Source organism: Staurois parvus, unplaced genomic scaffold (assembly GCF_062004578.1).
Source record: "Staurois parvus isolate SC_StPar_1 unplaced genomic scaffold, SC_StPar_1.0 ptg000417l, whole genome shotgun sequence".
Taxonomy (NCBI): domain Eukaryota; kingdom Metazoa; phylum Chordata; class Amphibia; order Anura; family Ranidae; genus Staurois; species Staurois parvus.
Window position 1 is genome coordinate 2104480 of NW_028318213.1, and position 16936 is coordinate 2121415.

A 16936-nucleotide genomic window follows, 5' to 3' on the forward strand; every position below is an offset into this window, starting at 1 on the left:
CACCTGAGGCTTGGGAGACGTTGGACCTTTCAACAGGACAATGATCCCAAGCATACCTCCAAGTCCACTAGAGCATGGTTGCAGAGGAAAGGCTGGAACATTTTGGAGTGGCCATCGCAGTCACCAGACTTAAATCCGATTGAGAACCTCTGGTGGGACTTAAAGAAAGCAGTTGCAGTGCGCAAGCCTAAGAATGTGACTGAACTGGAGGCCTTTGCCCATGAAGAATGGGCGAAGATACCCGTAGATCGCTGCAAGACACTTGTGTCAAGCTATGCTTCACGTTTAAAAGCTGTTATAACTGTAAAAGGATGCTGTACTAAGTACTAAGATTGAATGTCACTTGGGGGTTGAATAAAACTGATAATGCTGTGAGCACAGAAAAGACATTTGTGGTTATTTCATTATAACTGTTATGTTATATTTGTCTGACCTACAAGTGCCTCTTTAATGTAAATGTAAGCAAGATGACTGAATGATCAAAAGCAATGTCAAACTGGCCAAAACACTCAATTTCAGTGGGGGTTGAATAATTTTGGCCACAACTGTATACAATTACAGCTTGTACAATTACATGACACCTGGCGTACACTTTATCCACCTGTTAAAGATTATACTTTTTTTTCCCCACCACACAATAAGTATTCTAGGATAGATTACTTTTTTTTGTCGCAACCAGATCTCCCTCTCCTATATGCGGCTACTATTGAACCGATGGTCCTTTCCGATCATCATCCTATCACCATGACGCTTCGGTTTCCCATCTCGCACCCGCGCTCCAAATACTGGCGTTTGGATGCTTCCCTTCTTACGGATGCCGCTATTGTTCAGGAGCTCCGCTCTAATATGGCTGAATATTTTTCCTTGAACAGCTCGTCAGACACCTCACCCATCACACAATGGGAGGCCCACAAGTGTGTCATATGGGGTAGCCTCATAGCCCTTGCGACAAGACGTAAGAAAGCCAAGCAGGAGCGTCTGAAGCTCCTCTCAGATAGGATCCGCTCTTTGGAGAGAGTACATAAACAGACTCTGGCTGCGTCGACACTTTCGGAACTCACGCATGCACGCACACAGCTACTCATGGAACTGGGTAAAGCGGTTAGAAAAAGATACATTCTTACACATAAGCTCTATTATGAGTTCGCAAATAAGAGCGGGAAATTTCTAGCTAGAGCTCTTCGGGAGAAACGGGCTAGTATGACGGTTCATAAAATCAGAGGCTCTGATGGCATTGAGGCTACATCTAACCCCGATATTGCCGCCCATTTTGAACGCTACTATAAATCCTTGTACAACCTCCCTCCGGAACGCCCCCCCATACATTCGGACAAATCTAGAACTACCTTGATCTCTGAATTTCTCCATCTCTACGGTTCACCCGCCCTCTCCGAGGATCTGGTGCACGCTATGGAAAATGATCTCACCCTACTTGAACTGCAATCTGCAGTAAAACAGATGAAACCGGGGAAGAGCCCGGGCCCTGATGGTTTTTCAGTAGCCTATTATAAATCCTTTTTAGATATACTGGGTACTCCATTTCTTGCTGCTTTTAACACTCTCGCTCAACCTTCAGGGCCGCCTAACCACCTGTTGGAGGCTCACATTACAGTTATCCCCAAAGACGGGAAGGATAACACCCAGGTTTCCAATTATAGACCCATTTCCTTGCTGAACGTGGACGTCAAACTATTCGCGAAGATCATTGCTAATCGTCTTCTTCCCTCGCTTCCCTCCCTGGTCGATTAGGACCAAGCAGGATTTATCCCTGGTAGAGAAGCAAGGGACAACACTATCAAGGCCCTTAATCTCCATCACTGGCTTCGCAGGTCTAACACGCCGGGTTTTTTCCTCTCCTTGGATGCAGAAAAGGCCTTTGACAGGATTGCCTGGGATTACTTGAACGCGTCTTTGGTGGCACTGGGTTTGGGTGAGAAGATGCTCAACTTTATCATGGCCCTCTATTCTTCCCCTACTGCCCGGGTCCGGGTGAACGGCCATCTGTCCAACTCCTTTCATTTACGGAACGGTACACGTCAGGGATGCCCCCTCTCCCCGCTTTTGTTTGTCCTATCCCTTGAGCCCCTGTTGCGGAAAATTCGTTTAAACCCTGATGTTAAAGGAATCACGGTGACAGATAAGGAATATAAACTTGCAGCTTATGCGGATGATATTCTTTTGTTCTTGGCGGACCCTCACATCACTCTTCCAAACCTACTGAAAGACTTTGCCCTTTTCAGATATTTGTCGAATTTTAAAATCAATTTTTCCAAATCTGCCGCCCTTAACATTACTTTGTCTGCGGAGCTAGTCTCTGCTTGTGAGGCCCAATTCCCATTTCACTGGGAAAGGGATTCCCTAACTTATCTTGGTATCCAGCTCACCAGCAACCTTGATGACCTTTACATGAAAAACTTTCTTCCCGCTCTTCGCTCTATGCAAGAAGACCTCAATAAATGGCACCGTCCTTGTTTCTCGTGGTTTGGAAGGGCAGCGATCATTAAAATGAATGTACTTCCCCGTCTCCTGTATCTCTTCCAAACATTACCAATTCACTTACCTCCTGCTTTCTTTGCTTCTTGCAAAAGACTGTGTTCACTGTTCCTTTGGAGCCACAAACGTCCGCGTATTGCCTACTCCCAATTAACCCTTTCTAAACTTAAAGGGGGTATAGGATTCCCTGATCTTTACCGCTACTATTGGGCGTGCCATCTTTCCCGGATAGTTGATTGGCACGTTCACACTGCCTCTAAAGACTGGATATCTATCGAGAATGCTTGCTCGCCCTTCCCCCTGGCATCGATTCCTTGGCTTTTGCCGAAACACACGCCACAAGTTCTTCTCACCCATCCTTTGGTGGGACCTACGTTAAAAATTTTCCGTTCGGCTTGTAGATCTGCAGCCATTTCTGACACACCCAACCCCCTGACCCCCATACGCCTCAACCCTGACTTTCCCCCTGGCATGCATAAAGACTTTTTATTGAAACATTGGCCACACAAACAGCTCTTAGTGAAACATTTTCTCCGCAAGGGCAAGGTGAAAACACTCCGAGAATTGCAAGAAAGTCTGGGTATTCGCGAATTCCCTTTCTGGGTATATTTCCAGATCAGACATTATCTGCTCTCTCATAAACCCCCTCATAACTGGCATCGCTCTCTTACCCCATTTGAATCTGCATGCGCGAAGGCTGAACCGCGGAAACATCTGATCTCGGAGATCTACCCACTTCTAGTGGAGAGCCGGTCTTATGACTCCCTCCCCGCATGTCGGGCTTGGAGGAGAGATCTTAATGCTGAGCTGTCGGACTCAGACTGGGACCTGGTCTTCCAATACTCTCATAAATGTTCCCTCAATGTCTCGACACAAGAAAACAGCTACAAAATAGCCTCTAGATGGTACCGAACTCCTTCAAGAATTCATCATTTTAACCCCGCCTTCCCCAACAGCTGCTGGAGATGCGGGACCCCGGATGGGTCCTTTCTTCACATTTGGTGGTCTTGCCCGATTCTTCAACCATTTTGGCTGGAGGTCCATAGGTTAGTAGTGTCTATAAGTTCCTTGCCCTTAGCTCTCTCTCCTGCTCAATTCCTCCTCCATCATTCTTCCCTTCCCAGGGCTCAGTACTTTAAATCATTGGCCATGCACATGATCAACGCAGCCAGACTCTGTATTCCGGTTCTGTGGGGCTCCACTCGCTCTCCCTCTATACGTGAATGGCTCACCCGAGTGGGTAAAACGGCGGACATGGAAGAACTGGTTGCGACTGCTCTCGACACTCCTACGAAATTCTCTCACGTATGGGCCTGTTGGACCCATTTTCTGACTACCCCGGAGTATCGATCCCTCATGGACCAGCCTGTCTGCACCTGATATGGACTTCCCGATAGTGTCATTTAGTAGTATTTGACCTGAGGGTGCTATTATACTCCCCCCTGTGTTACATGCTCATTCTTTCGACGCCGATGACAGCGTAGGTTCCACCCACTCCCGTTACTGTTTGTATTGAGGATAAGATATTTTTGACAGTTGTCCCCTCTCTTATTTTACCCTCCATATTTGCTTCCCTTCCTCCCTCCCCCCCTCCCCTCCTTCCCCTTTTTTTTTTTTTTTTTTTTTCTCTCTTTCTTTCTTTCCCTTTTTTCTCGCCTTCTCCTTTCTTTTCTTTTCATATGCTTACACACGTCTCGGACAATTTTTCCAATAGCACATTGAGTAGGTGGTCAGCATCACCTCTCGCAATTAATCAGCGGTTCCCACGACAATTACTCCTACATTCGCACAATTCCACCATCGTATTCTGTAGTATTGACTTCTACTTAGGTATTGTATTTGCTCGTCTCCCCCCCACAGATTTTTACCGCAAGACAATATGGTAGGAGGCCAAACGTCTCTTTCTTTTTAGCACTTGACAAGCATACCTAAATATTACAGGCACAACCCTGTCGTGGCCTAGTTCATCCACACTTTTTGGTTTTGCGTTGGACCTCATTTGCCTTTGTATGATACATGCTTTGCTGTATGTCCTATGTACACTTCATCTGTACATTTTCGTGTGATCACTTGTATCTTGTTTCAATAAACTTTGTTTTTTTTTTGGAAAAAAAAAAAGTGAAAAAAAAAAAATAATGGCGGGCTCACCTCATGAAAGGATATTGCATGTGGTATTTGGGTCACGTGACACGTTTCCCAAATATCGCATGTGATACTGAAAATGACAATTCACTATCCCTTTATCCGGTATTTACCTCAAAAAGCAGAAATACTTGGTAAACGTTAGTATATTCACTAAACACACGGCTGGTGACGGCTCTGGAAGAACCAGATGAAATTTCATACATTACTTGAATATCGCATACCTGGACCTCTACTTATTTAACATTTACATTTATTTAGTTATGTACTTTTGGTGAATCGACTTTAACACTTTCAGGAGATATTTATCTAGTTTTAGCATTTTGAAGTAAATTCCACATAAACGGATAATAAATTGACATTTCCAGTATCGCATATGATATTTGGGAAAAATGTGTCATGTGACCCAAATACCGCATGCAATATCCTTATGTGAATTGAGCCCAGAGTGCTTTGTTCATTCCTTCTTCATAGATGAGTTAGGAATCAGAAGACTTCAGTGTTTATGAACACATGTGACTCTTTGTATACACTCATAAAGCCGGGCTGTGTTCCTGTGACTCTTGTTTTCACCACATGGAGAGGTTGTAGAAGGTCGGGCTTGTAAGGATCAGGTGTTATAGTTGGGTTGTTCATGTAATTCCTGCACAGGTTACTACTGAGATAATCATGAAAAGTTGGCATTCCCTGAGGGCCACAGTTGGACATCAGGAGTCCCAACAATAGAGGTTGGTGTCCATAAACATGGTCATTGTAATGGAAACAGTATCGGCAGTCACACCTCAGCCAGGTATTCTCCCTCCTCTTTAACATATCAATTCACAAGCCCATCACCATTGAGATGATCAGTTCTGTCCTGGGGGTAAAAGTTCTCTCTATATTCTACAGCTAGATAGTCAAAGTTTTACGCAAAACAAAGTGTATTTTAGTGAATAACACAATCTTGGTTGTTATATTTACAGAATTTTTTTAATAGTTTTTTTTAAAATAGTTGCTCATTTATTTTTTATTTTCATTTATTTTTTATTTTCATTTATTTTTTTCACTACATTTCAGATTTTTAGATTCTCCTTTTACTGGCCATTTCCATGCAGTAGGCCTCCCTGAATGAACCACAAGTGACATAAAGAGGAAGCAACATAGCATTGATTTTATATGGTTTGTTCAGGCTGGTAGAGCTATATTGGGATGAGGTGAAGTAATACAAAATTGTTAAGATGAAATCATATTCTTTGTATGTAATGAGCAATTATGAATCCCTTCTTATACACATTATTGTATGATGGTCATTGGGAAGAATGTTCCTTACATTTGAGGTCACTGCAAACCCCCCTTACAGAAAGCTAGAAAGATCATTGGTGTCAGTGGCAATATATCAATGAAGAAGAAATTGCTCCTTGCTCAAGGAATCCTCAGCAACCTCTGGAGGAACCTCAGAGTTCCATGCAATGATGGCTGAGAAAGGCTGATCTAGACAAATCCTCTTCTTAAAGAAATTCAAAGTTTTCCAGCAGTAAAGGAATGGCTATTTTGGCCAACAGGATCATTCTGTGGTGGTTTTCTATTGATAATACTATGGTTAAGGTTTCTTTAAGTATGCCAAAATCCAGTGTTATGTTATTGTTCAGAATAATTATATCTAACCCACGTTAATTGTACAATATTCAGAAGCAGCCATTTTTAAAGTTTGCTTTTGAAGGTGAAAGTTACAGATCTGGGTTCCTTGCCTCAATACTTGGCTTGTTATTCACCCAGAGCACCATGTCAGTATATTTTCCATTACTTGATATACACCTGGCTTGTTCTAGGTCACTGATCACCAAGTAGTGAAGAAATGATCAGGATGTTGGGAGATGAATCTCTATAAATAAGATCAGACATGGCAGCTCCAATATTCCTATCCTGAGAGGTCTGTTTAATCCTCATGGAAATATTTCTATGATAATTACATTTTTAAGTTCATTTAAATCTTTTTTGTCAATAAAGTATTTTTTAAGTTAAACCCATTGGTGTTCAATGTTGCTGGAAATAGGGAAAATTATAGGATCCATCAAGAGGCCACAGCCCATATTACACAGATACTTCTTTATTCAAAATAAATTCATGTTTTCAGCTCATGGAGAGGTCATAGAGGTTCTTATAGATGGAAGTGATTCTTTGCTTTGTGATGATCAGATATAACATTTGGGTTTATTCATCTCAATGACAACTCTTGTACAGATTATTATTTAAGCACTTATGTCCCTTCCTATACTAATATAATCATGCAAATTTGGCATCCACAGAGGGCCACAGTTGGGCACCACTAGTCCTAACAATGGAGGTTGGCTTCTAGAAACAAGGTCATTGTGATGGAAACAGTATCAGCAGTCACACCTCAGCCAGGTATTCTCCCTCCTCTTTAACATATCAATCCACAAGCCCATCACCATTGAGATGGCCAGTTCTGTCCTGGGGGTAAAAGTTATCTCAATATTCTGCAGATACATTGTCATTGTCAACGCAAAACCAAAGTGTATTTTAGTAAATAACACAATCTCAGTTGTATTATTACATTCATCTGAATATTTAAATTGTTTGTTTTTTTACTACATTTCAGGTTTTCAGGTCATCCTTTTAGTAGCCATCTCCACGCAGTAGTCCTCCTTGATGAACTACAGGTGACATGAAGGGGAAATAACATAGCAGGAGTATTGATTTTATAGACTAGTGGAGTTATATTGAGATGAGGTGAAGTAAAACAAAAAGTGATAAGATGGAAGCAGATTCTCCATGTGGAACGAGCAACTTTGACTCCGTCTTTGTACACATAATCTTTTCTTTTTACCTTAATTCTTAACTCCACAAAGTTACATAAAACCTGGACAGTCAATAAAAAAGCTGAAGACTCTGGAACCAGAAGACAAGGAGAAGGTGGCAATGGAGCAACTAGGTGAAACCTGGACATCATGTGAGAGAAGTCTGCCATAATGTACAAAAATGATGTGTACTTGAACATTATCGCACAAGCCCTGGATTCCCTATGTTTAGTTCCACTTTAAGCTGACCCTTAAGTCATGTCTAAACCATCATTTCTCAGATTTTTGAAAATGGTCCTCTGCAACAACTTTCAAGTCTCAGAGAACCCCTGCTAATAATTACTCTACAGTATGTACAGCTCTGTGTATGTTAGTGTGATGGTCAGTGCAAAGAATGTCCTTTGCCTTTGTGGTCAATAGGAAGAATCCCCTTTACAGATAGCTAGACAGATAACCGGAGTTAGCCTCAACTCATCAATGAGGTAGAATTTGCTCCATGGTCAAGGAACCCTTAGCAACCTCTGGAGGAACCTTAGGCTTCCATGGACCACTGATTGAGAGAAGCTGATCTAGACCAATTCTCTTATTATTGGAGCTAAGTTTCCAGCATTTAAGGAATGACAAGTGTGGGCCAATGGGGCCATTCTGCAGCAGCTTTTCATTTAGACTTATAAGGTTCAAGGAATCCTTTATGTCATGACAAACTGTAGTTTTATGCTGAATTCATTTTAAATTCATTGTTTTTTTTATTGGCAATAAAGTTTTTTTAGGTTTAGTTTTTTTTTTTTTATTAAACCCATTGGTGTGCAATGTGCTAGAAATAAGGCATAATGTATAAAAGAACCAGCAAATAATGGGTACATTTGTTTTCAATAAATGAGCTGGTTACTATTTCCTCTTGTATTATTTATTTAAATTAGAATCAGTTAAAAAAAAATAAATCTTATAAAGCAAAAATAATTTCCCATTTTATAGTTACAATGTTGAAAAGTTTAATATTAAAATTCTGTAAAGTTTCAAAGTATTTGGGTTTCATCATGTTTAATCCTTTCACCTTTTCTCAGGACACACTTTTTATATGCAAATCAGCAAGAACAATCCAGGGTTATTTACACAACATTTACATCAGGAGTCAGCCAATGGAAAGCCTTCATTCTCTGCCTTCCCCGCCCATCTCCCTTGTATAAAGAGGTCCTCTCCTTCCCCTGATCAATGACTCTACTTCCAGAGATACCGGTATACTCATCTACTACAGCCCAGCTGGAGATTTGGTGACGTTGTCCGGAGCTGATCTGCAGAGGAACCCAATACTCAAAGAAAACTAATTGGACTTCATCACAGCGGAATCCTCGCCACATTAAGGTAAGGTCACTTTCATCTAACCAATCAAAGGATCTTTATTATTTATTGAACATTCTGATAATTATCCTGCAGAGGTTTATGAGGCATATTTAATAAATATATGGAAAACTGACACAAAGGGGCAAGGAGTGGAGGTTTAGGACAGGATAATATGTAATACAATGTATACAGAAGACAGGATAGCCATTGGAGGCTTCCCATGATCAGCCTGATGAAAAAGTTGTTCGTATTACAGGATATAATAAACGTTGTGGCAGTAATTTGTGTGATGTAATACAATTTCAAACATATGTTTAGGTGTCCAAATAATGTATATTTTTTTTCTAAATCTCCTATTACAAGTATATTCCAATCTGTACAAAAAAATTGACTGAACAATGTTGAATTCTTTGCTATGAAATACTACCTCTCACCAAAACAGGAGTACAACATTCTACTTCATAATCTCACTGAAAATTCACTTCATGATGTCTGTCCTTCTGATTCTATGTGGTCTTCCTGAGAACATAAAGATGACATTTAGCAGGAAAACGCCTTAAAAGTTTTTAAGGTGCTTGAAAAGGGATGTGACAGTTGAGTGTTTGGATGATATGACATCACTCATGGTAATTGTGGATCATTCTGGGACTTCACAGTTTTGGAGAGAATGTTTTAGGGAAATGCCACTAATATCTTCTGATATCCTTTAGCATGACCTCTGCTGTCTTCTGAGTAAAAAAAGTGAGGCAACCGTTTTTTATATTTTCCTTGAGAGTTTTGATTAAATTACACTTTTTAACTGACTGAGCTCCGTGTTCATCCTCCTGAATTTATGTAATCAAAACTGGAAAGTTGGCATAGCTGGTCGGCAACAAGAGAGCAGAGTATCTGTTGTAGATTATTCTTAAGGAATGTTTAGTCTTTTCATGGAAGTATCTGCCAGAAATATGAGGGTCACCAAAACTCTTCTGGCAGCAGATACACCTTTCCATCAATGCTGACCAAAGTTTATTACATTCTCTTCCTGAAGGATACTTGGGGGTTAATGGAGCCTTCTGACCACCAATTACCGAGAGCCTCTCCCCCCGCACACAACTGCACTTATAGCTATTGGATATATTTATGTGTTGCTATATGTCTTGGCTTTTCCATTTGTTTTGCACTTGATAAAGTTATAACCTCACTTGATAATTTTCTTATATAAGGATTGCTGGCTTTCCATATTCAGCTCATTTAACTATACTCCATAAATTTCTATTGTTGTGTTCAAACTCTTACTTTAATAACTGAAACTTATTCCCGAGCCCCATTCAATAAGATGTGAAGCTTTAGGGAGCATCTCATATATATATATATATGTATATCAATGTGGGTAAGAGTATTCATATTTGAAACATTTCTATAGTTTTTCTAAAACAATTTGTTTTCTTCTTAATAATTCAACAAGTTTTCTTTTTTCGCTCTCCAGGACACTATGGCCTCCATTACTCATGGTGTTGAAGGATTTCTGAATAGAATGGTCTCCTTCTATTCACAAGAAATAAAGCAGGTAGACTTACAGGAGTACTTCACCATTATGAAGGAACTTGGAGAAGGTGGATATGGAAGAGTTTTATTGGCAAAGGACAAGATAACAGGTCAGTGAACTATTCTAAGTACCGTTTCAGTATCCTCTGCAAATATGTATGTATATGTTTGTACATTTGTACACTATAGACTTTATATTTATTAAATCTCCATAAATATATCATGTTTAAATATTTTTTCATGTTGGTAGAATGATTTAGGGAACTAAGCATTGGGCTGATTCTTGGGAGCAGTTATGCAAATATTAAAATGCCTTGATGGGTACATATCTGTCTGGAGCAGTGGACTGTATTTCCATGCAGACTGTCCTAGATAATGATCACATGTGATGCTGAGCCTCCATGATTAAAAGGACAGACATATAATGAATGAAAGGGGCAGGCCAGCAATAGTCAGGCTGGGAAGGATATGATGCTAACAATGCTGGACGTCCTCCAGCCAGGAAACGAGATGGGATCTGTATGACTTGCTGAAGCTTCCGATGCACAATGAGAGACTATCGCTGTGTTCAGTGAAATCAGAGTAGGACATTTCAGCCCAGGAAAGGTTCTTGTACAGCTGATTGATGGCTGAAATTTAGCTATGAATGAAGCATAATACATTCTCAAACATTTTAATAAGATCCGTTGCTCGAATATTGAGATTTTCAAGTGGATAGAAAAAATGATCAGCTAAAAATTTCCATTTCTTAATCAAAGTTAAATTATTTTTTTCTACAGGTCAAAGAATGGCATTGAAGACCATGGATAAAAACAGAACCAGCCAGCGGTCTTTCCTCCAGGAGTTCTGCGTTTCATACTTTCTTTCATCTCATCCCAATATCATTGGATGTAATGGCATCGCCTTCACCACCATCGACTACTTTGTGTTTGCCCAGGAACTAGCCCCTGTTGGTGATCTCTTCTCCATGATTACACCATACGTAAGTACATTAAGGTTTCAGTATGCCCTTTTTTTTTAAGTTTTGGATAAGGGAGAGTTAAAACTAATAATGCCCATCACTTTGTCTTAATGATGGAGATTGCCGGAACATTTATAAAAAGAGAATCTCTTTTGGGGGAACACAAACGGCAATAGACTCCACTCCTAGTCTAAAACTAGATCAAAAGTGATGGCCATGCTTATACTTTAACTGATTCTGAATTACTCTTTATATTCTATCTTACTGTATTTAACAACTATTGCATTTTGATTTTGTATTCCTAGGTGGGAATTCCAGAAGACTCAGTTAAGAGGTGTGCTCTTCAGATCTCCAATGCTCTCGAATTCATATCCGAGAAAGGACTGGTGCATATGGATTTGAAGCCAGAAAACATTTTGGTGTTTGACCAGGACTGTCACTTCATCAAGATCACAGACTTTGGCCTTGCGAAGGTCAGAGGGACAGTGATAACATCCAGGTGTGGTAGCAAAACCTACATGGCCCCAGAACTACGTGACATGACCATTACGGATGGACTGGTTGTAGATGGCTGCCTTGATGTGTGGGCGTTTGGTGTTACCATCTACTGCCTACTCCTAGGGGAGTATCCATGGCAGGTGGCCATGCCTGAAGATGAAGGATATAAAGGTTTTGTTGACTGGCAAAACAATTTTCATATGGACAATCCTCCTGAAGCATGGAGAAAGATTTCATCCGGAATAAGAAGGATGTTTGGTGATCTTTTGGCCATTGACTTTTCTAAAAGAAGTAAATCTACAGAAATCCTGAAATACATGAACGAAAGCTGGAAGGAAGAAATCCCAGATGCAATCACAGGACAAGAAGATGAGGATCCCATCAAAAGCAGCTCTGTACAATCTGAGGTAACCTCCATTTCTCACCTGAACACCTCACAGCGTAGTGTTACTAACAAGTCCTTGTCTTACTTTTTGACCACAGACACTTCTGGATCTCAGTCTGAGATGACTCCATTGCCCCAGAAGGATGACATGGAAGAAGCACTGATCATATTCGATGATGAGTTCTCCTTACTTGTTGGTGCAGAGGTAAACATTGGATGAAGAAGAATCATGAGTGATGGTGCGTCCGAAAGAACATCACATATGGCCAACTTCCCCAGGTATGTACCTTTCTCAATTCACAATTTAATCTTTTAGGGCCATGTCACACTAGCAGTTCAGCACTAAGTCATCACTTTTTCCACCACAATATCCATCACTGATTTTGCATTGATACTAAAGCAATCCAGTTTCAGTCAATAAATAGCCACCACCTTATCTTCCTTTAGAGGGATTATCCTCTTTTAGGAGCTGTCTGTACCTCTTCTGATCTGCAGATCTCTATAAAATGTACTACTGAGCTACCAAGAATGTTGTAACACACTAAACCTTTCATCCCAACTCTTCATTTTTGTAAGAATGGCAGGGGTGCAGTCTATACCTACATACTGGCATTATGCAGCCTTCACTTTCATCTCAGATGGTTGGGGGGGGGGGGGTATGTCAGTGATAGAACTCTTGTTAGCAACTCACAAAGGGGTTGGGTTAGGCCTTGTAGTTCGGAAGTTTAACCCCTTCACGCCTAAGGGTAAAACAAATCTAAATGCCTAAGCACAATTCTGCACCGTTGACATGTGATAGCAAAACCGTACATATCATCACAACTACTTTGCACATCCAGGTGGATTATACCTTGATTTTTTCAGGACAAATTGGGCTTTCATTTAGTGGTAAATGGTAATGGATATCTCCTTATTTTTTTTTATTATCAAAGGAAAACTGGCCAAAAATAGTAAAAAAAATCCTTTTTTTTTTATTTAGCTATGTGTTTCTTGTTATGACCATAACCTACCACCAAACAGCAACCCAAAATAAATTCTCCAGCTCTTGACGATCGCAGCGATACCATATATGTGTATGTTATTTGTTGTTTGTACCCGTAGTATAGCCCAGAAACCATAGTGAGCATTTTGTTTTTGTCTTTTTTTTTTTTTTTTTACCTAAAACACACTAACACTAACTGACACTGACATTAACACTAACTGACACTGATACCAATTTTTTTTAAATCCTGACCTTGACCTTTGACCCTGACCTAAACACTAACCCTGGCACTGAACTAGATCAAACCTTGATCTAGGTATTTTTTTTTATTTTTTATTTATTTTTTTTAATATTTATTTATTTATCTTTTTTTTTTTTTTAAAAACTTTTTTTTTTCTTCTCTCTGACAGGAGTTCGAGAGATACAATGTATCTCTCTTCTCCATTCATAGAGAGAGAGAGAAAAAAAAACAAGGGGGCCGGGCTGCACAGTGACTGATCACTGTGATAGCCAATCAGAGGCTATCACAGCGATCATGTGACCCGGGACCGGGAGTCCCGGGTCCCGATCGTTAGAACGGGACCCGGGGCTCTCAGTGACACCGCGGTCTCGGTGCTGGAAGCGCGCTGAGGGGCGCGCTCCCAACACAAAGACAGGTACGCAAATATGCGGCCCCACGGAAAAAAGCCCAGGTCCGTGAGGCTGCATATTTGTGTTACGTCGGCGTCAAGGGGTTAAAGTGAAGCTTGAAGCAAAGGGGCCGATACTAAAGTCCTTCTAGCTAACACTGGTAATAACAGGACTATTGTTGGATATGATATTAGAAGTTTGCGGTAAAATATTTGAAATTGTTAGTATTTTATTATGGCATTGCCAAGACCATTTATAGTACATTATGAGAGAGCCTTAGACATTCATTTTATTTATGAATCTAGAGCAGTCAGATCAGTGAAGGATGGTTGCTTATTGGTTGCTGTAGGTCTCTATCCTTTTTTATTTTGTCTTTTTGACTAGATTTGTCTACTCTGTGGATAGTTTGTAATTTACACAACCACAATCTGCCATATAACCTCTTGGAGGAACCTTTTAAACATTTTTGTAACCTTTTTAACTGAACCACAACCGGTGATTTCATTTATTACTCCAGGATACTCAGTTTTTCTATATAGATATTCAGAACTGACCACATGCATTTTGTCCTGTTACATTCCCTGTTCATGTTTGCATTTCACAGATCATTTCTATATTTTGCTCTAACAATATTTCTTTACATTTTTCAGATGACAAGTCTGGACTATCCCCAGTGGATGAACAAGGCCCCTGCCTGGTACATGGGGGAATGTAACTTGTAGATATATGAGTAGTTACTCCTCCTGTGCACTGGGTGGGGCTCTTGAATTTTCTCTGTACAGAAAAATACCCATTGATCCTGCCAGAAATCATTTGAGTTCCTAAATTACTTTTTGAGCTTACACCATTGCCTCTGTTGCATCTGAAATGCTAAGCAGTGTTGTCAGCCAGGTTTAGAAGGACCTGTTTAGCACTGACAGAGGTATATACTGGTAGGTCAACCACTTTGCCACATGATTTAACATTTGTAACTGTGTGTACTGGTAAGTCAACCACCAAATTACTTTTTGGTGAATTGGATTCATCATTGAGGCAAATTGTAGCTTCCAGGCAACTCCTGTTTGGAGTAAACCATGATAATCATATAGTATATCCGGGTAAATAGCATCTTTAGGTTTTCTTTAAATTCACCATTTTCACCTCATTATGTGAATTGTTCTCAAAGTTTATCATATTTTTGGGGGCGCATGCGCGGCTGGCTCTGGGATTACAGCTCCGTGAAGAGAGCTCCGCATCCCGGCCAGCCTAAACCCGGCACTCACCAATCCCACAGCGGCAGTGACCTCTCCCCACGCTGATAAGGGGACACAGGTCTCCACTGGATCCCCAGGGAATATGCCCCGATGCCGCAGATCACCAGGGAAGACAGGAAAGCTGACAAACTTTTACCCAGCTCTCAGCCCCTGCAGGCAAGATGGTGCCGGCTCCTCACAGACAGATGCCTTACAGACAGAACGGAGACCAGAGCACACCACAGACCCCAGGCTCAAAGCAACATTATACCCTGGAGACCCTGGTGAGTCCTCTCCGCCCCTGTCTCCCACCACAAGTAGCCCTGCTAAGTCCAGACCTAGGCTGGACATAGAAAATCCTCCTGTCACTCAGCCTTCCTATTCTACACTCAATCCTGCTATTTCTACTCCATCCTTAATAGAAAATTTTCCTGCTTCAGACCAACCTATCACTGAACTGTCTATGAACAGTATGCTTCTCTCACTGTGACAAACATTACATGATGACCTGACGACGACACTATCGCAAATTTCAACCGCGGTACAACGAGAGGACCACCGTATCTGCCATATTGAAAATAAAATGAGGGAAATGTTCGCAGCTCACAATGGCCTAATAGACGCATACACCGACCAGGGCACCGACATAGAACAGATTAACCTCTAGCTAGCGGATCCTGAAGACCACTCTAGGCGGAACAACATAAAATTCCACGCAATCCCATAAAACATCAATTCGGACGCCATAGTACCATATTTACAACAATACATGAAATACCGCATTCCTTCCCTATCATATGTAGAGCTCGCTATAGATCGTGCGCACAGATTACCAAAACCATCGTTCCTACCGGCCGCAGTACCTAGGCACATCCTGGCACACATCCACTTTTACCATGTGAAAGAAAAAATTATGATAGCCACGAGAAACATTACATCACTACCGCCAGACCAAGCAAATATAAAATTATTTGCAGACCTACCTAAAGCCACTCTTCTAAACCTCAAGAATCTTGTCACCATAACAAAAGCGCTGCGGAACCACGGAATTGGCTACCAATGGGGTATCCCCACAAAGGTCATTGTTAAACAACAAGGAAGGTTCTTTACAATTAAATCTAGTGAAGCAGGCATCGACCTCTTGAAAGTCTGGAAGATCCTATCAGCGGACTCCCACCAACCCACCTCCAACCATACGCAACACATGGAAGCAGAATGGTCCAGATCCTAAGATCACCACCATCAACAACCAACCAACAAGCTGGGACCCTATCAACCACTAATGGCTGGCATATGGCCCCATTATGACCATCATCGAACCCCAAGTTACTCGTCAACATGACTTACCATGTAAGTCATGTATGTTCAAATCCCCCCGTTAGATAGTAGCAATAAGTGCTACACATACCACTTGTGTTTTCAACAAGTTTTTTTTACCCCCTTACCCTCCTACCTATACCAGTCGATTGACTCAACCTCTCCACATTCAAAATAACGTCCTACAAGATGAAACATCCTCATCAAACCAGCGACCACATCCAGCAAGTTACCTCTTCTTTGTGGAAACTTCTCAAAAACAACAAAAAGATATGCCATTACTCTACATTATCCATGAAATACCTCTGCTACTTCGAACAACTCGCCTACATCCAGGACTATGATTAAAATATCATCCTTAAATGTCCGTGGCCTCAACTCACCATTCTCAAGATCTCTACTACAAAAAGAAGCTCGTTCGTTGCAGGCTGATGTCCTATTCCTTCAAGAATCCCACTTTGCCACCAACAAAATCCCCAAATTTCACTTACACCATTTTTCTCCAATCTATATGGCAACCAGCCAAAAGAAGACCGGTGTCATCACAGCCATTAGAGACTCTCTCCAATACCACTGCATCTCAGAAGTCGCAGACCCTCAAGGGCGCTATCATATCCTGATATGCAAAAT

General features: G+C 41.0%; 1 protein-coding gene across 1 annotated transcript in view; it reads left to right on the plus strand.

Annotated features, from left to right (window-relative positions):
- Positions 1–15092: 15092 nt before the first annotated feature.
- The window catches only part of LOC149454783 (ribosomal protein S6 kinase alpha-3-like), a 40224-nt gene continuing 38380 nt past the window's right edge, over positions 15093–16936 (plus strand). The window contains exon 1 of the mRNA XM_089687106.1: positions 15093–15273. Coding sequence (XP_089543232.1) covers positions 15093–15273 — 181 coding nt within the window. The remainder of the gene's footprint in view (positions 15274–16936) is intronic.